This window comes from Lutjanus erythropterus, chromosome 2 (assembly GCF_056507025.1).
Source record: "Lutjanus erythropterus isolate fLutEry1 chromosome 2, fLutEry1.hap2, whole genome shotgun sequence".
NCBI classification, from domain to species: domain Eukaryota; kingdom Metazoa; phylum Chordata; class Actinopteri; order Lutjaniformes; family Lutjanidae; genus Lutjanus; species Lutjanus erythropterus.
This window is the reverse complement of record NC_139318.1, coordinates 6324736-6346191: the sequence shown is the minus strand read 5'-3', so window position 1 is coordinate 6346191 and position 21456 is coordinate 6324736. Positions and strand designations below refer to the sequence as shown.

The 21456-nt window shown below is 41.1% G+C and overlaps 1 protein-coding gene across 5 annotated transcripts in view; it reads right to left on the bottom strand.

Annotated features, from left to right (window-relative positions):
- Nucleotides 1–21456, bottom strand: part of iqsec1b (IQ motif and Sec7 domain ArfGEF 1b) — a 332046-nt gene that overhangs the window by 94429 nt on the left and 216161 nt on the right. Inside the window, exon 1 of one of the 5 annotated variants that reach the window (XM_084726903.1) lies at nucleotides 16999–17801. The exons of the other annotated variants lie outside the window; for them this stretch is intronic. Within the exon in view, the coding sequence (XP_084583029.1) occupies nucleotides 16999–17075 (77 nt within the window). The 5' untranslated portion in view covers nucleotides 17076–17801. Of the gene's footprint in view, nucleotides 1–16998; nucleotides 17802–21456 lie in introns of those variants that run through there. 5 annotated transcript variants of the gene reach the window in all.

Sequence of the window (21456 nt, the reverse complement as noted above, 5' to 3'; positions counted from 1 at the left end):
TTCATATTTTACAAAGTGTCCCTATTTTTTTTGGAATTGGGGTTTGTAACTCAAACTTACTGTAAACTAAACACAAATAAACACACTACAAACCTACTGGGACTCTGGGAGAGAGAACTCGAATCAGATTACAGGTGGAAATAAGACACTGCGGCGCTGAAATATTTATAACAGCTAATTACAATGCTGGCATACAGTCAAACAACGAGCAACAGGAAAGCGCTACCTTCTGCAGAGCTTATACTGCGCCTTCCTCCTGCTTAAATCCTCCAAAAGTCAGAGAAATCCGCACAACTGAGCAAGAGCTGACAGTGACAGATAGGATCTCTGAGAGCAGATAGAAGTCTTCCGTAATGACCTGCTGTGTCTGTCACTGCGCAGACACAGTCGAGGTGAATTAGCTTTTGCATAAAAAGAGCAGATCTGACAAGCCTAACCAGGATGAAAAGAATTCCGCACATACTAAAGAGCAAAAGTGTGAAATTGCAGAGGAATGGCAGGTGAAATAAAGTGACCTTGTAATCAATTGAACACAGATGTCACGTTCAATGATAGATGTCCCAATGCAGAGCACTAGAGAGCACAGCATGCAGTTTTCTCAGCAAGTTAAGGTCTAATAATATCCGTGTCCAGCTGACCACACACTCACCATATGCCTTTGACTTTCCCCTTCCTGCTGTTGTTAAACACCGTCGCCTGCCTCAGGTGTGCTACAGCCGAGCAGGAGAGCGGGAGTCTCCTCCTGAGGCACCGCTGCTGCTTCTCTACCGGCTACAGAGCAGAGGGAGGTGCTGTCAGTGAGCGCAGGCCGACAAGCTGACTGACTGCTCTGTTCTGTTTACACAAGGCCCTCTAATTCCACTCCCCTGCCTGAGCGCTGAGCAGACTTTACCTTCAAAGCTCAGCCCTGTCGGAAAGGCCCGGTCAGCCCCCGATTCATCCGCTCGCAGACAAACTGGCCGAGCTCTGATCTGCTGCGTCTGCTCGCCTGCCAGGAAGCCTGCTGTGCCGGGGCTGGAGCGGTCGCAGAGACGATTTGTCGCGGAGTCCGGCGCAGATACCGCACTTCCTCTCCTCGGGGAGCACAGGATGCAGACAAACAGTCACGCAGGTCACCTCGAACTGGCAGCCTCAGCTACAGTCTGAGTCTCAGAGTTAAATAAATAATACCCCGAGCTCCAGATCAGGTTCCCTGGCCTCTACTGTTTCACTGGCAAACCTTTTTAAAAGGCCTTTTAAAGGGCCTGCATGCATCGAGCCTTTGAAAAAACACAGTTCAAACAAAGCATGAGCCTTTAAAGAGAATTTATTACAAAACAGCTCCAGCAAAGCAGGTTAAAAATTCCCTACAGATAGAGGATAGAGGAGCTGCTCACACACACACACACAGATGGGGTTGGTATGTGGTGAAGCATTAGCCGGGAGAAGAAACAGAGTAGCGGGGTCAGAGGAGAGGAGACCTGCATGTGAGGAGAGGAGAGTTATTGAGGTATGACTGCTGTCTTCAGGAATGCACTGCTGGCAGACGACACCGCCGTCTCCTCTGGCTCACAGAGGAGCGCCGCAATCAAAGGGTCAATCTGTCAGTCTCAACAATAACACTGCGAGGGGCCGAAGGTGTGTGTAAAGCAGACAGAGAACAGTAGCCCTGCTTCCTCGATCCTTCTGTGTTTGATTCACATGAGCAACTTCTGCAAGTTTGAAGAATCAGAGCCCGAATCTGGAAGTTTTAAGGTTGTTTGGTTATGTTGCAAGAGAGACGCCGCTGTCAGTCGCCATCCAATCAAACAAAACAGCCCTCTGAATCACTGCCATTTTGTTCAGCAGATCTGGAAGTATGCCCATTTTTGGACAAAGGTGATCAATCAGAGCTTTGTAGGTGGGACAAAGAATAGCTATGTCATTCTGCTACATTGCTAGCCTCATCCACAAGAAACAGCCATGGGAAAATGGCAACACATGTGGATGAGATCAATGTGCACGTAAGTAGGCTGAAACAGCAACTCTTAAATCTGCATATTTCTTCAATCACAGTTAACTGGGGCTGCACAATTAATCCCAGTGTTATCAAAATTGCAATATGGCCAAGTGTAACATCCAAATCACAGAACCAGAACCAAGTTGCGAATTTTTGAAGAAGGAAAAATGTGTGAGAAAACAGGGTTATAATGAAATACTGCAGTGCTGCAGACATGACCTGGCCTAAAATTCTTGTTCTCCAGATGAAAGAAAACATGTTTGGTTCAGATGTCAACAAACATCACATCGTCACCACACCACAGCTGCAACAACTTATAAGTTTACATCAACAATGAACTGACCAACGATGCATGATATGAAAGCTCTTCCTTGTAATTTTGAACCCACAGAAATCACTGACAAATTTAGTCAGTGATGAGAAGTTCTCCAAAATCCACAAAGTAACCCGCGGGGTTCCCCAAGGATCAATATTAGGGCCACTTCTTTTTTTAATTTTCTGTATATGCAACCCCTGCTTATGCTAAATCAGGAGACATGGTAGCTCATTCCAGAGTTATGCTGATGACAGACAACTTTATGTGGACATGTCCTCTAATGACACAAGGCCAATTGATTTTCTTTTTAAATATATTTTAGATATTAGGGTCTAGATGTCACAAAACATTTGTACAGCTAAACCAGGATAAAACTGATTTGGTCGGTTGCAAAATTAAATTTCCTCAAACGCACCTGAAGGCAACTTGTTACAGCCTACACTTGTCATGTCATATTATCTAGGGCTGCAACTGATAATTATTTCATGATCGATCGTTGTTTTGCATATAAAATTTCAGAATTTTAGAAAAATGTTGATCAGTGTTTCCCAAAGCCCAAGATGATGCCATAAAGTAATAAAGAAGAGAAGAGAGAATCTGACAGAGAATTTTGACTTTTTTTCTTAAAAACTGACTCAAAACGATTAATCCATTATTAAAATACATTATTTTAATAATCGATTATAGTCAGTTACTTGATTAATTGTTGCTGCTCTAGTATTATCGACTCGTCAGTCATCTGCTCAGCACTTTGAATTGCCTAACCTGTATGAAAGGTGCTATACAAATAAAGTTTGACTGATTGATTGATTGATTAGCTGGTGAACATAGTGGAGCATTTAGCATCTTAAGGGACTTGACTTACATTTGTCTAGCATGCAAAAATGTGCTGCTAACTGCTTGCTAACATGTTAGTCAAAGAAACTTCAATGAGCCACTGAATGCAGCTTTACCTACTTCCGCTGCTACAGTATTGTTACAGCCATGTAGTCACACTGAAATGACACTAAACATGGATGAGGATAATTTAAGATGGCTATTTAAAACTACCACACATTTGACTTGGGCCTCTGGGTGCTGTGTACATGTGTGAGTGACTGTGTGGTAATTTTTAGCCGAGCAGACAGGAGGGACTCCAAGCCAAGAGGAAAAACCATGTAACTGTGGCATTCATGAGAAATCAGCAGAGACGGAAAATGTCTGATGGCCAACTTACACAAGACGGTGTGTGCGTGTTCTGTACCAGACAGGGATCAGTAATTCAATAAAAACAACTGGACTGACTGAGAGGGAGGAACATTTCTGTATTAAAGCATGAACTCTGAGCTGTGGCGGGCCGACCCACGGAGACTGGAATTACAGACCAGAGGAGTTTATGAATGGTGATTGGCTACTGCTGACTCAGGCTGCGCTCGCCACAGTGGCCACTAATTTTACCTTTGCTGCGGTGAAATCACTGAGTGGAACCATTAATGCTTTAACCCATCCCCTACAGCATCTCTCATGGCCTGTTTCAACTGGATCTCAACAACACAGATACAACAGATTGTTATTGAACGCCACATGGAAGTAAGAAGCATTGTGAGAGTAAAGCTACTGTACTCTGTAAACACAATTCATCCATGACACAGAAGTCCATGCAAATGTTCAGGACTGCCAAAATGACACGAAAACTTTATGTTCACTTCACACGAACACAAGTCAACAAGGTTTGATTTTTTAGTTCATTTTACTCAGATTTATAAAGCTGATACAGCCTAATTAATTCAGGACCACTTGACAACAGTTGAACCAACTAAAAAATAGTGGTAACAGTATGTACTTGATGTTTTTATGGTCACATGACATGTAGTCAATAAAAAAAGCATAAAACTGCAGCAATTTCCTGTGTTTTTACCAATTTATCATTTTCTTGCAATGTTCGTCAGTGTGACTGTTGGTTCAACTTAATATCTCAAGCTTACTGAATGTGTTTTCTCAAGTTTAGTTAACCTGACTGAATTGGTTTTCAAAACCCCTTTACTTTAAAATAGTCTGGTTAACTTACATTTTGAAGTTGAACCAGCCAAAAATTATTTACAGGGCACATCAAAAGTTTAGCATGCCAGCCATTTGCAATAGACTTGTATGCTGAATTTACAGTGCATGAATTTTATCTTTGGACAAAATTCATGCTTAAATAGTTAGTTCATTCATTAAAAAGTAGATCAGCAGCAAATTAATTAATAATTAAAAAAAGAATCATTCAAAAAATTATGTCTATTTCTTACTTTTTTAAATATATTGAATAACTATTTCTTCAGGGGAATAAATTTATTATAATAAAGCATGGAAAAAAATCTAAGAAATTATTTGGTTGAACTGGTCACAACTTGTAGACACATGACGAGCTGTCTTAAGTAGAGTCACACGCCAAAATAATTTGGAACAGATTTAAGTTGTTTATCAAGCAACGATGACAAACTTTTTCTGGATCCAGCCTGTCAAACATGATAGAACTTTTCTCTATTTTATATTATCCTCAGCTGAATAAATTTGGGTTTTTATACTTTTAGTTGGACAGAAAAAAGCAGTCTGAAGATATCAGCCTGGGCTCTGAGAAGTGTTTTCAAACATTCAAATGATTAATTAAAATATAATCGGCAGAACTTGCAGCCACAATTGATTGAAAGAACTTTTCAGGTTTAATCATCGTCATTGACCCACAGGACAATGATCAGCTGTCAAGCCAATGAGTGAAAACTTTTCACAACTTTTATAAAGTCAAAAATTAACATTTTTTAGTCAGAGCAAACCATAAAGCCTCATGTTCCAGCTCCAGATCTAGCACAGCCGTCCAAATATTAAAATCAGAGTGAGTATTCCCCCAGCCCACAGACCAGCGTAAGCCTGTTGGCTTCCCCAGCAGTGCACCATCATGCTTTGGAGCTGTGTAACAGGATCCCCCCTACCTTATCGTCCGCACTGAAATGCAGTACTTCCACATTAGACTCCACATGCCCCTGACATAGTCAGGCTGGAAACTGGAGATTTGGATTGGTTACGTTCTCTGATGAGAAGCTGAGAGGTAAAACGGACCCAAATGTTTTTTAGGCAACTCTGGGCTGAACACTGTCTGCATGAGAGAGAAGCAGCAGCAGTCCTCCTACCAGCATCCACCCATGCCACTCCTTCCCCCTCGCTTCAATTGACCACAACACATGTACTCGTCTTTTCCTGCTCCTGAGGAGAAATGACTAATTCTCCCTGCTGGAGGTTGGGATACTTCTGTCACTGCTCCTTTTCCACTTCCTCTTTTTGGTTTTATTTTACTCAGTCTTTGTAAAAGTTGACACACCAATCTGTTCTTGAGAGCGGAGCAGAGACTTATCCAGCATTACCAAGTAAGGCCAGCTGCTAAGTGGACCAGACGGGGAGTAAAATCCCTCCTTGCTTCAGTGTGTAACACTAGCGCATGTTCGCATTCCACCAGCCGGCTGCTGCCCCTTCCTCACTTACTGCTGCCATGCAATCCCCCCCCCCAGATCATCTCTGTGGCTCCAGGTTGACTATTGTTTGTTCTCATTGTACCACTTCTGCAGTGTCAGATCTCACGTTTTTCCTAAAAACTCTGAATAGATGATATCTGACCCACAGTGGGGGTGAAACACAGTGCTGCTGGATTGGTGCAGTAGGTTTTGGATATGCTTGACTGTCTTTGATGCGTCACTTATCAACCATCTCAAAACAGAATGCAGGAGAATAAAACATCGCAGGCGGAGGATTGAAGTCATTTCGCTGAGTCAGCAAAGTGGAATGTACAATAAAAGTTCAGTTAACTCGGGAGACATGAAATATGTGATGTGTGTGGAAAACGAAAAAGTGAGAGCAGCGGGCTGTGGTAAAGTGTTGGATGTGAACAGCTGTGCAGACTGAGTATCCTCTGCTGAGCTTAGTCAGAGGATCAGAGGAGCTCTGTGACGAAGCAAAACAGCCCCGATGATGTGGACCGGCAACAGCCACGTTTCCACAGAACTGTCAAGAGAATTTGCAGTGAACTTTTCCATCAACTCGTTTGTAGCGCATAAACTTGCCAGTGGTTCTCAAATAGGCGTCTCGGGGCCCAGAGGGGTTTGTGGCACTCTGCCGAGGGGTTCGTGAAAGGTTCAGATTCATTCATTTAAAATACTGTTATTTTACTGTTTAAATACTGTTAACCAATAATAAATGTGTGTTCTGAGTTTGTCACACCACTGAAATATGTGTTATTAACCACACAGCCAAAATTTGAATGATTGAAAAAAATCACTGAGTATGTAAATTAGGTGAGTGGTTCTCTTTACTCTGAAACACCAGAGTCGTGTCCACTCTGCTGTATCAGTGTAAAACACCAATACAACCTGAAAACGACCTGAAACATGGACACTCTGTCTAGCAGCTTTATTGGACATGTCCAGACATGTTTGAGCCACCAGAGCCAGAGGACAGTGACAGGATGGTATTTTTTTGTCTTCAGTGTTGGGTTGTTGGAACTGAAGTGAGCTGAAATGAACTGCTGGGCTGATTCAAAATAAGAGAGTCGCTGAAGGTATGTTCATAACTGACTTTTAGGGAGGGAGAGGCAGTGTCATTTGTGTGTCGGTTCATGAGGTTTCAGGTCCATCCAAAAAAAATCTTGAACACTGAAATGGTGAGTGACAGTTTTACGGTCTAACTCCACTACACTACATAGTTAGTACTATATAGTACTACATAGTACTACATAGTTCTTCATCCATGTTGAACCACCAGTCGACCAAAACAGAGGGGGAGAGTGGGTGCAAACTAACCACTAGATACCATGAAATAAATAAAAAGATTTAATTTTTAAATCTTAAAGAGTTCATAGACATTTCTAATATCTTTCTAACACATTTTTCTAGTGTTGTTGTCTCACATAAGTATGGTTAAGTATGTAATAATTAGTACCATTTTCATGTAGGTGGTAATTACAAATCAATATATTTGAAACTGAACTGACCCTCAAATTTCTTTGTAAATATGTGATAATTTGCATGGATACAACACTTCGATTATCACAAACCATGAAATCTGTGGGTAATTTGTGGATAGTTTCTAAGGAATTTCAAATATATTACTTGCTAATACTACTTATTTTCCATGAAATTATGGGACCTGGATATTGAAGATTTACTATTTTTTACCATTCACCACCAGCCTAACTAAGGTGATTTATTACATTTTGTTCTTATTGTTGTCATTATTCAGTTAACCCTTTAACCCCAGTAGCTGCTGCAGTTCACTATGAATCTTCACTTAAAAACAAAAGCTATGGCTCTTTGTTGCACTTCCCCTGGTAAAACATTGCCGATGCATTGCAGTCAGAGCCAGGGAGATCCTGCTTCTGACTAACGGCAGATAAAATTCACAGATCTCAATATTACAATGTATATTTCTGTTTCTGAATATTGATGACAACAACTACACAAAGAAATAACGGGTGCTCCGGGGCACTGTGGGGTCTAGAGGGTTAGTGAGTTTAATTTAATGCATGAAGTCAACAGTATATTTGTGTTTGGTTTTGCTTTCAGTTTGCATGTCCATGTTGCTTCCAGTCCTAATTTAATTGGTAATAGCTGGGCAGAGCAATGCTCTGTTAGCTGCGTGTGAAGGATACACACTGTACTATACTATACACTGTTACTATGTGCTGACACATAGTAATGCAAATCCCCACAGTGACCATGTGAGAAGTTTGCCTTTGTTATTTTAGACGTTTAAGAATAGTCAAGTATTTTCACTCCCTGTTGGCCTCTGTGGCCTTCCTGTGAGCAGCTGCTAAACATTTCTCTGTCTGTCAGTCTCTCTATCGTCTGCCTGTCTGTCTCTATTTGACCCCCGCTCTCACGGCAGGGTCAGAAGCCTACGGTCAGTGATGTGGTGAAATATCACAGAACTGGATGCTCTGCCACCCAAAGTTTGTCTCCTCTGAACATCCCATGTACAAGATCAAAAGCAGATGAAATATGGCAGACATAATTAATGCTAAACACAAACTAGTCAACAAAGGGAGCATCAGCATCACTCTGCACTGACACGAGTTCTGATTTACAGTGACTGCAGCTCCGAGTTGCACCGCCACGCTTGTACACATTTACGCAGCAGATTGATTTGACAGGGACTTCAGACTTTGATGTTTCCATTTCACGGCATGAAGAAAATCACAGAGAGAGTGGCTGATATCAAGCTGACCGCTACGAGGCATGTCTGCAACTGGGTAGCGGAGAATGGGCTGGCAGGCTGAGCACCCCGCAGCATTCGGTGTGAACGAGCTGCTGGCAAAATATGACAGAGCTGAGTGTCAGTGCACGCTCCGAAGACCAACACATTCACGGGCCTGTGCTCCATTTGGCCCATAAATGAACGCAATTAGCACTCCATTAAAGGCGCTGCAGTCTTTTTCAACACATTTCACCTTAAACAATTGACTACACTAAGCTACTACTGTACCTCATCTTCCTACTTGTTTTACAGAGGCCTTCTCCAAGCCAGACAACCCAAATTACAGTCATTCTGCTGTGTTTCCCACAGAATGACACTGTAACTGTAACTGGGTGGGAAGTATATTTGTGTATTGAAAATATTTGTAGGGCTGCAGTCAACCCAAGAAAATCATTGTTGCTTTAACCAATTGAACCAGTCAGGGAAAAAGAAACCTGCACGTTATTTCTAGACTAACTAGCTACACTCTACCTGCTAGCTATGGTTGCTAATCAAAGTTACATGTAGGCCTGGGCAATATATTGATATTTTATCATATTGTGATATGAGACGGGATAAATCAAGATATATTTTAGATATCATTATATCATGATACGTCACTATTGTGTTTTTTGGGTTTTGAAGGCTGCATTTCAACACAGTGATGTAATTTTTTTATTCTTTTATATTTCTGCATGTTTGTGTTAGCACCCTGGGCTATGAGGAACAAAATCACATTCCTGTATATTCTATATCTGAGTGTTCTAGCTGTTCTATTATTTGCCTTTACCTACTTGATAAATCAGCAAAAAAAACCCAAAAAACTAATTGTTAATATTTTGTGAAAAACTACAATTTTCGACCTATCATTGAACATGTGGGTGCTTTCACATGGAGTCAATTAGATTGGAGTTGAGTAAATGTTTGGTAAATAGCCTATAGCTCAAAATTAAGATAGATTACGTCTGTAGTTTGAATTTAAAAAGAACTTCCCTCCTATGAAAGTAACACCAGCAACTGTCTGACCATTGGTCCGACTTGGGCGTACAAGAGCATATCATCTAACCAGTTGACCAACTGACAAGAGAGTGTCAGCACTGAATACTTGAAAAAATATGTTACCCTGTTTTTAGTAGGTTATTTCATATTTCACTGTATCAATTCTATTCTCCGCCTCCATGTTTGACTCAAAATTCTGTTTTCACAACAGCAGATGGCAAAAAATGTGTTTTCCCAAGTGGCAAAGTCATGACCTGCCTCACTCAGAACTCACTGCCTCCATTGGTTGGGTTGGTTAGGTTTAGGCATGAAGAGTGAGACTGGTAAGCCAGTCAGAGACAGAGAGGGGCGGCCGATGCCTTCACCATCCTTTACAAAAAAATATTGCATACAGAAGCAGTAGAGTGAGGGAGCTTGTCTTAACCAATCATGGATGGTGTTCTCCTGGACAGATAAAAAAACATGCTAAAATGGGTTGCCAAATATATTTTGCTGGTTGTTAATGCACCTGGGCAGACTGCTCAGGAAAATCTATGTGTGAGGAAACACTGTTCTCATTATTTGGATGAGCTGGTGTGAATCCTGACAGCCTCTTGAGATTTATCTGAAATTCATCTGCATTTGTAAAGACTGCTGGGATCTGTCTGAGCAAGACCAGGGACCTGCTTCATGCCTTCAGAAAGCCTTTTGATGTCCTGAATTTGGTCCTCAGCGGAGACCGCTCCCTCCAGTCCACAATGAGTATGGAATATTAAAGGCCAAGGCTCTGTCTGTTAACTTCAGATAAAAACACTGTAATCAAAAGAATCCTTGAGGAAAAAGGGCAAAGCCCCGATCTTTGCGCGGGGAATTGAAATGCATAAAGGAGCCACTTTTATGTGCAATTATTCTGTCAAGAGTTAGTGGAGGTACACAGAGGGACTCGGGTCACGTCTGCCAGGGGAAAAGCGGGTGAGGAGGAAATGTGAGGCAGAATGGAGTCAGTGGGTGTGAATGATGAAGGGGAGGTGGAGGTGGAGTTGGTGGGGGCGGTGTCTTCAGCACTGATGAACTGCCGTGTTTGGACAGTTTGATGTGGACCAGTGACCCACAAAAGGAGCGAGGGTAGAGCTCTATCGGAGAGATTTTCAACCCGCTGCCTTAACTCCAGCTCCACGCACGGCACAATCACAGGTTCTCCTCACGCCTCGTCAACACAATAGCCATTATTGTCAACCCCAGCTGTTACCACACAGGTAAATCCATTAGCAGACAAACAGTGGGGGTTGACAGATTACCAATCGGGTCATTGATCCACAGAGTCAAGAGGAAAATGGAGGAAAACACACACAGAGCTATTACAGGGTCACTTCACATGAATTACAAATAAAACAAAACACTGGCCCTAACCTCTTGTGGTATCAAATATTCTATCCAACATCTAGTGTCACAAGATACTGTATTTAGCTTAATTTGTTCAGTTCAGTTTGTCATAAGTCTGCCTCCACCCCAGTACAATTGGAGGAACAGAATGAGATATGACATGTAAAATCATCTAATAGCAACATTTTTTAATCCATAAACTGAGTGCTAAGCAGTTTTCAAAGGGAAACCATACTTATGGGCCTTCACATGATAAAAAAAAAATTGTCCTCAGCCACCACAAGGTAGGGTGCAGAGAGGCAAAGCAAAGCGCTATATGCCACTTCTGCCTGGTATACTAAGCTAAGTTAACTTTAGCATTGGATTTAGCTAAGTTCATAACCTATATGATTCACAAATATCATAGTCTGGTCTGACTGCTGACATCTCTACATGCATTATATTTACAAGCAAGATTGTGGTATGTTTGTTATAGAATTTGGGGAACTCTGAAACATCCATCAACCTTTGCCGTGTCTAAGGGAAACCTTGCTTTGTGAAACTCTCATGAGATTTATGTGGATTGTGTTTTCATTGTGACATTGTACAAACATTACAATGCTCAGTCTCGTAAGATCTTTAACAGGTCTGGGGTTCCCTTCAAGACTCAACAATTGGTCTCTCCCTCCTCCGCTTGTGTCGCCTCCATACATCTATGGTGGCTTTTGGCTACGTCGTCACATACAGTTGTTATGTCATTGGTTGTGTTGTGAAAGGTTGGCAACAAACGAGGTCAAAGTTCAACAAAATTTGAACTTTGGCAAACCGTGCACCACGTCAAGGGTAGCCCTGCCCCCTTACTTGGGTGCCACCACTCGCTACACAAGGAATCAATGCAGACATTGCAGACCAGTTTTGCCACTGATTGTGTATCTGGGACAGTGAAGCTTTGAGCTAAATGCTAACGACAGGGTGCTAACGGCTTCAAAATAGCCTTGTTTCCATCCAAATGTACCACAAATTTTGAATAAATCAACAAAATTAAATGCAAATGAATGCTTGTTTCCATCCACTACTGTTAAATGATTACTAAGAGTTGGTTCATCGAGACAGGTGGTATTGGCGTCAATTGTCCAGTCCGAAAACCATTATACCATTGCAAAAAAAGAGAGCACATCAAGATGATGTGATTAAAAGAGCGACGGCCAAACTTTGAATTGTGAAAAACATGATGGAAATATTACATTTCTGTTTTATGTATTACTGAAAGGAAGGTTCCATCAGATCTGTGTGGAAAGATCATTAATGTATTATAGAGCTGTGGGATTAATGAGAAGACTGTCAGAACTTATTTGGAAAAAGTGTTTCCATCTCCCATTAAGTGCAATACAAACGCAAGAGCTACCTCAAGTGAGTGAAGAAACCTTGTTTTGCTTCCATCAACCTTTTTTAATACGATGCAGAGTAGAAATACAGCTAAAGACAATGAAGCCACGCTCATGTTAAAAGGGTAATGTTTCCCAACTCCTCTCTAGTACACCATGCTTTATTCACTAAGCATTTTTGGATATCTTGCCTTCATCACTGTGGTGCCTGAGGCTATTTCCGGTTTCCTTTTATACAACAGTTTGATCTGTTGTGTGATTGATAGGCTATATCACCCTAGATACCATGTATGCAAAACTTCACAGAAGTCCTTTCTTCTTTCTGTTAAAGTTCCAGGCAATCCATCCAATTGTAGCTGAGAAAATTCATACAAAACCATAAAAGTCATAAATGTCAAACTGCTGGTGATGCTAGAGGAAAAGTCAGGGGATCACCAAAATAAGTAAGCTTAATCCAATCTACAAAATATCATAGAAGCCCATCAGTTACTTATTGAGAAATTTCAGTCTGGACCAAAGTGGTGGACTGATGAACACACCAACATTGCTATCTCTAGAGCCATGCCACTGCAGTAACACAAACACTATTATGAGCGGCTGTGTCCTTTGTGTACAGCCCCACACTGACCCAAACACACAACCGAAGCTGATTCCGTCTGGCTCTCGACACAATACCCACAGCGACTGTACACCCTCCAGTTCCACCACAGTCCAGAACGACACAAAAGTTTGGCTCATCCTCAAGCTTAATGAAATGGGTCTCCACCATCCAATCACCAACTGGTATTTAAATGGAAAACACACGAGCATTAAGCCGTGTCGTGGGGGGACGTTTTTGTTTTCACCCCCCCAGAGACACGACTGTGTGGAAGAGAGAGGATTGGGGGTGGGGGGGCAGGGGGGATGGGTGGCCTCATGAATAAATATAGCCCGGAGGTGTGTGACAATTCATGCTCAGAGATGCTCCTCTCCACACATATCCTTCTTTCTGATTACCATTCCAAGAGTTTGCTCACTTCAGATGACCCCAACGGGTGTCTTTCTCATTACACTGAGAAAATGAGACAAAACAGAGGCTAAAATTAGCTTTCAAGCTGAGTGTGTCACTTATTTTGGCTGTAGAGTCCCACACTGCAAAAGTCATTTCAATGTTTTTACATAAATCTCTTGTGATAAATGACTTTCAGTTGATGTAATGGACCGTTTTGCAGCTGCATTGAAGGTCCACAACTCTTCAGTAAGGTAGTTAGTAATAATTTGTTACTGGAAGGCAATGACATTTAAATCAATTATCTTATTTTGTATATCCTTAGCTTAAAGATAAAGAGAAATAAAAAATAGACTTTCCACTAATCATATGGCCACTTGTTCATTGTTTAGTTAGTTAGTTAGTTAATCCTCCTCTTTTCATCTGCTGTAAACCATAAATGTATCCAATCAGATGTATTATTGCTGGATTATTTTTATATCGATACAAATATTGGAAATGCCTTTGATGCAGCCTAAAACTGTGGATTGGATGCACAAATCAGATATCTGGTCATTTATTAGCCCAAAACAGAAACCTGCTACTTCCCAGAAGCATCCTGTACATTTATTTATCGTTTTTTTTTTTTTTTTTTTTGAATGCACTGGTATGGGATCTGTACTCTATTAACTGATACACAGAGTTCATGTATAAAAATGGTATCCAAACATCTGTAATTACTGGGTGATTCGCTAACCCCTTGATCAAAGCTGTACATGACTGTTAGCTTGTGGGTCACAGAAGCTAGCAGAGTAATAGCATAAGTCCAAGGTGTGTGTTTGAATATCAGTTGGCAAAAACTTTATTTACATTGCCAAAGAAGGCGCTTGTGCGCTAATTTATTAATTTTCATCTACCTCCTGCTGATGAGCTACCATTAGCTTCCCCGCGACATGGCAGGAACAGGCTGGACAAAGCAAAAAAAAAATTCACATGCTGTTCAGCTGACTCCACTCCCACTGGTTCACCTTTCATTTGTAGAGATAACATCTCGTCAATAAACACAAAATCAAGACGCAGATCAGTGTGAAATGTACTATTCAGTCTGTCCATCTGAGGTTTCCGCTTATTAAAGGAGAGTTTTTCCTCACCACTGTTGCCAAATGCTTGCTCACGGTGGAAATTGCTAGGGGTACAGTTTATCTCTCTGCTCTGAGATAATTTCTGTTATGATTTGGTGCTATGTAAATAAAATTGACTTTACTTGACTAAATGCTTTTGCTGTTTGCAATGAGACAGCCAGCAAGCCCCCTGGAATCATAACAGTCCTGTAATCTGCGGGGGATGCCCTTATAATATACATGTACATGTCACAGTTAAAAAAGTGTTGCTGATTCAAGACAGAAAACTGAAAACAGAAAAAAGTCTAATTAATAATAATTAATTTGGTTTATATAATGGCATTTTGGGGCCAATACATTAAATAAAAATGATGTTGTCAGGGGAGGTGACTAATATTGTGAGATTAAAGGGGTAAATTAACAGGAATAAAACCTTGGATATTCTCTGAGCATAAAGTGGCAAATATACAAAAAAATATGGGAAAAAAAAGCTTTTATTATCTTTATTATATTATTTGATTTGTACAAGTTTTTTCCTCGGAAATTTATGACTTGATATTCTCAGGGAATATCTCAGATTTTTTTCTCGTAAAAATGTGCGGTTTTTATTGCAAATTTGTCACCTTAAACTCAGACAGTATTCCAGTTATTTTTCCTTGTAAATTTAGCCCCACTCTAATTATGTTCCTCTTTCTTGATGCTTTGTCATATAAATCAAATTCATTATTAATTTGATTCATCCCAGCCCAGGCATAAAGGGAAAAGCTCCATTAATTTAATATTGTACTTCCATAAAGTTGTGAGAATCACAAGGCAGCTATATAAAAAAGAAATCAGAAATCAGAGCAGCAGAGACCACAATATCATGACTTTTAGCTCCTAGTGGAGTCAAGCTCCAAAATAACTCAATCCTACATTCCTCATAATGCAGCTCAGTTGTATCTTTTGTTTCACCATGATTGCCTTTTAAATACCAACATTCTTTCAAACTAACAACCCACTTTGTAACCCAGACCTTCTGTTTAGAATTTGTAGCCTCCAAGCCCAAACTCAGATCACCCAGATGACATCATCAGGGTGATTTTTTCCAGACATCACAAAGCTCCTCCACAGCCACAGAAGACATTATACAACTGTCTGCACTGGCTGAGAGTGGTTCTTCCCACGGTGAGTGCACTGTAAAATCTGTGAGGTGCCACTTTGAATTGCAGGTAATTATCATCGTGTTGTTCAGCAGCAGGTTCCACTTCTCCCATTTGCTAACACATGTACACGACATGTCACATGATCAGATCTCAAGGGCTGAACACAGTGGACTGTGGACGCCCCAGTGCCGAGTGGAACAACAGCGGACTGCTGAGCACGTGTCGCCTCATACAGCCAAGCCAATAACTCTGAGTGGGACCACACACACAACAGACTGAACGCCGGAGCTGGAGCTTGTCAGGGGCAAACCACAACAATAGACCTTCCATTCAGAGCAGTTGACCTCGCTGACACGTGGGCCACGTGCCCCATTTCAGCCCCTCTCAGGAGCAGGAGCAAAACAAGTACATACAGGGGGCTGGAACGTGGGGACTGTCTATCACTCATTCAAACGTGACAGTTTACGAGACAGCAGAAGAAGAAGTCGGTGCACACTGAGGGGCAGGAGCCTGTGGTGATTACATGGTTACACTGACTGTGACACGCTAAAAAGCTTTGATAGAGTTTTAAGACGGTACTGGTTTAACTTCTTTACTGCAGCAAAAGTGAAAAAGTACAGGCTCTGAAATGTACTCAAAGTGTAAAAGTAAAAGTTGCCCTGTGAAGGACATTTCTACTGGCTAACTGAACCTCAACTTTTCTCCACGGTTAAGTCTTCCTGTCCATCTGTTTGTGTCTTGTTATGACTTTTATGTTGTTTTTGTCTTATGTCTTTTATGTTGTTTCAGCTTGTTATGTCTTCTTTCTTTTTTGTATTATGTCTTTTACGTTCTTTTTTGTCTTGTTAACGTCTTTTTTGTCTTGTTACGTGTTTTACATTGTTTTCATCTAATGTGTTTTTTCATCGTTATGTCTTTTACACTGTTTTTCGTCTTGTTATGTCTGTTTTGCCTTGTTCCATGTTTTACGTAATTTTTCGTTGTGTTACACTTCTTACGTTGTTTTCGTCTTGTTATGTTTTTCACTGCTTTCGTCTCGTTACTTCTTTTACATTGTTTGTCAACTTGTTACATCTTTTATGTTGTTTTCAGCTTTATGTCCTGTTTTTTAGGTCTTTGTTTTGTGGTGTTATGTATTTTTTGTCTTGTTATCATTTTGCATCCTGTCTTTTGTGTCTTGCATCTTGTTACATCTTTTATGACATTTTTCGTCTTATGGGTGTATTCGTGTTATCACGTCATTTACTTTGTTTTTTGTCCTGGTACTTTTTTACGTTGTAAATGTGTGCAATGATGCAAAATAAAAATAATGAATTATTCCCTAGTAGAGTAGAGTAGAAAGCACAGATTTTTAAGTTAAAATATAGGGAGCAAAAGTAAGAAGTTGCCAGAAAAATAAATATTCAAATACAGATACCGGGAACATTTACTAAAGTACAGCAACAAAGTATTTGTACTTAGTTACATCCCACCACTGATGTACAGTATATGTATATAGCACCTTACCTTTTATAGAATCCATGCAGTGGCTGCAGACAGAGGAACTGCCAGTAATCCAGACAAAAAGCTTTGAACTTCAACATTTTGTCAGACGGTTACAAAGGCTTAGATCAAAAATATCACTGAGCATGGGGTCCATAGAGAAAAAAGCTTGTTTAAGAAGAACGGCTCACATTTAGAAGAACAAAGCAAATCCTGCACAGTTTAGGCTGAGTGGCAACAACACTGACAACCCACATGGTACAGTCCCGTCTCAGCATCTGCCTGCCTGCGTGAATGTGGGCCACATGGAGGGGGTTGAACCTGCATCCCTCTGCTCCCTTTGTTGATGCTGAGCAGTTCTGTCCCGTCCTCCCAGTATGTCCAGGTAGAAGCTCCCACAGTCTTGATAGAGATGTCAGCCACCGGACAACATGGCTTCTTCTGGAGCTGGTTTGTCCCAACACAACCCCTCGTACAAAACCTCCTCCTTGTCCCACTCCTTCTCTCCACGCTTCCCCAGTCAGTCAATAGCAGAGGAGGCTCCTGTCTCCATCATCGCTGCTCCTCAGAGTTGAGTTACAGCTGCTCCTATTGTCTAAGCGGCCACACTGACAAGGTCTGACTCTGCTGCACGCCTCGCCGGACCAACAAAGCACACAAAGGCCTCCCTCGGTGGCCGTATCAATTAGGCTTTATCAGATGCTGCGCAGCCCCTGCCAGCCTGGGCTGCTCAGAGACGAGCTAATCAGCAGCAGCACATGGTGCACAGAGGGGCGAAGCCGGCACCCATGAGGGCTGGCCTCACACACACACACACACACTCACTCACACAAACATGTGCACATAAAGCCTGGGCTGGTTGCCAGGACAACCTTAAACGCAGCAATAAAAGACACTGATGGACCCTTGATGTGACTCTTGTTGATTGGTTGAAGAAGAGAGCTTAGGGTCAGGGTGAGGAGAAAAACCAGTCATGTGATGTAAATTTTGGTGGAGAGGGAAGGGATAGTTCAGATTATTCGAAGTGGGGTTGAATGAGGTTGATGCAGGGTTGGCACACCCCCAGTTTGGGGAAGCAGAACATTTTCACCACATTACTTTGCAGTAAGACAGACTTTTCTGAGGAGAAGTCACCATTATGTAAATATCAGTCCCTCCAAACCAACCAAACTCCATAAGCAAAATCAGTAATGTTATGGGAAGTGCTCTTCTACTGCTGCCTCAATCTGTTAGTTTGTTTGTGTCATTGTGTGACTTCAGTGAACCTGAACTTTTCTTTTTCTTTTACGCCAAAATCACACAATGACACAAACAAACCAACAGACTGAGGCAGCAGCAGACCATCAACTCCTGTGTTCTGTAAGGTAAAATGACCCATTTTTCCTTTGGAGTTTGGCTAGAGTAATATCTGGCTTATAAAAAACAGTGTTTCCCCATAGGAAAACACTGTCTGACAGCATGGTAAAGCAATGAAAATATTCTAAATATATCGTACTCTTAATCTGATATCGGTGTTATTTAAGTAGACCTTTGTGCCGGTACTCCTCTCTGCTTCTCCAAACTGGGAGCGTGCCGACCACCATCTACATCATACAACCCCATTTCAAATAATCTGAACTATCTCTTTAAATTAAGTAAATATGTATTTCTGAATAGAAATGCCAACTGCTGTGGATGGGGTCAGCAACAAAAGGTCAGTATGTGTTTAAGGGTAGACTACATTTAGAGTATTTGAACTGCTTTACCTGACTGTCAGATAGCTTTATCTGTCAGGAAAACACCGTTATCCAAGCCAAATATGGCTCTCTCCAAACCAACCAAACCCCAGAGGCAAAAACGGTAATTTTACCCCGCAGGACACAGGAGTTGCTGATCTATAGCTGCTTCCGTCTATTAGTTTGTGTGACTTTGGCATTTTCAAAAGTTAGTTCAGATTCACTGAAGTCACACAGTAACACAAACTAAACAGATTGAGGCAGTGGTCAACCAGCAACTCCTGTATTTTATGAGGTAAAATTACTTTGGCAATATGATGGCAGTTTCCTGTCGGATAAGGCTGTCTGACAGTAAAGTAAAGCAGTGAAAATACTCTAAATATAGTGTACGCATAAACTGGTAAGTAAACTTGGTGAAAATACATTTTGCTGCTGCCCCTGTCCACAGCAGTACTTTGCTTAGCCTCTATGCTGGTACTCCTTTCTGGTGCTTCTAACTGGGAGCGTGTCAACTGCCATCTACTGCAGGTAATACACTGACTTTTGAAGTACCTCATACAACCCCCACATCAAATAATCCGAACTATCCCTTTAATAAATTCACATTTTAGTTAGTCAGGTTCCTGGTTTTAGTGATAAATTGTGCTCCATTAAGAGAAACTCATTGTGAAACTTGTAAAAATAATCCTGCATAAAGTGGAACAGACGAGTACAGATGCATGAATGAATTAATAATGAATATAGAAACACAGGTCATCAATAGTTGATGACTACATATGTTCCCCAAAGTAAGAAATCTGTGCAACAAATCACAGCGTTCAAATATCACGCAGGTTTTATACAGGTTTTACATGAAAAAAGAAAAAGGAAACTAAACCACATGGCCAAATCAGAGGGCCTGTGCAAACTGGGTAATATCAAAGAAAAAAGACCATTCAGCTGAAATGTGCAAATCCATTTTAACTTCCACCAATGCTAAAGTGCTAAACAAACCCCATCACAACAGACTGCCATGGTCATTTTCTGTTTAAATCACTGTTGGATGGGTGTTGTGTCGTCGCTCTCTGCCGTGATGATTCAGCTGTCAGTAACATCCTGGCAGAGATGATGAAACGGAGGCTGGACGCGATACCGGCGCTCGCTGCAGCTTTCAGCTCTGGCTCCGTCAGCTCGCGGTGCCACGGAGCAGGCCGGGCGGGGAGCTGTGTGAAGCGATACGGCAATTATTCAGCCTGGCACGCAGCTTTGAAGTGAGAACAGACAGCATTTTGTAAAAGGCTGTGAGTCATGAAAACAGCAGAGGAAAGTGTACAGTATTGAACAGCAACATTGCGTGATGATGCTGCAGACCAACACACAGATCTTGTTCTATATGTTCTATACGGCTAAATCTAAAGCAACAGCAGCTCCAGTAATTAAAGTCAACAGAACACTAGAATGGGATCCTTGAGTTAATGAACATGGACTGTATAGCTTGATGGGAATGTTAAAGGAGCTCTCCAGGGATTTAGAACTTCACTTCCATAAAACTGAGGGATTTACAAGAGAAGAACCATCCAAAGCCAGCAGCAGAGGCAGAGATATCCTGACTTTTACACTAATGTATATACAAATCCAAGAAGGCCGAAGACAAGCTGCTATTGCTGCAGTGGCATCTCACTTTGACTCTAAGAAATCTGCCAAAATGATCCTGTACAAGTGGTTATATGTTGAAAATATAATTCATTTAATGCCACGTGTAGTCTGGTTCATACGGTTAGACATCTTTTCTGGGCTGTGCTGTTATCAGCTGCTCCAACAATAAATTATTGTTAAATTACTTTGGGAACAAAAACAGAAAATGAATGCCAAAAGCTTCTGCCCCAGTGGAATCAATTTTATTTTATGAATCTCCATTAAATTCTCATGTTTCAATTTTATTCTGAGCAGAAGGCCAACAAAGGACCAACCAGGGACTGAGCAATCTACTTACACTGTGCTGCTGGTGAGACAAAACACTGCGTGTCTATTGCTACATCAGAACTTAAGTCTCCCGGCCTAAATCACAGTATTGTGTTGATTTGATGATTCCTGCTGGGTTAGTGTCTGTATTTTCATTTAAGATGTTTTATATAAATGACACAAAAAATGTGATCATTTTTACCTATTCCAGCGGTCATATTGACCACACAGAAATTGCAGCTGTTATATTGTCACTTTTTGCACAGTTGAAGGTGCGTCTTGGTTGCTTAGCAACTATCTGTCAATAAAACTTGGCAAGTGATCTCGATTTACAATTTCCCACCATCACAATATAAATAATTTATTAATTAGAGTCAATTAAAAAATAGAATAGGGGAGACCAGGGACGGTTGTAACACTTTCTGTCTGCGCACCTATAACTCACTGAATTTTAATTATTTTTGTCCTCGTTTCCAGCCTTTTCCCATAGGCAGTGATTATTTTTTGTGACTGTTCTACATGAAAATTTGTTACTATTAATGTTAAAATAACATGTTTTCTCAAATTATTCCCCCCTTCATTGGCTCCATGATTTTTTTTAACCTACAATGGCCCTAACACACCATCACAGAGTAGCAATCATTGCTCTGCAATGATTAAACTAGACTTGATGAGTAAAATGAGTGTATTGTCCCTTTAAAAAGTGTGACACAGATTGCTGTGCTGTTATGTTTTAAGTGTATTGTCTGAATTTAAACAGCAGTTAAGAGTGGTGCAGTTAAAGTGATTTCCTTTTTTTATTCATTTGGTGTCTCCAGAGGACAGG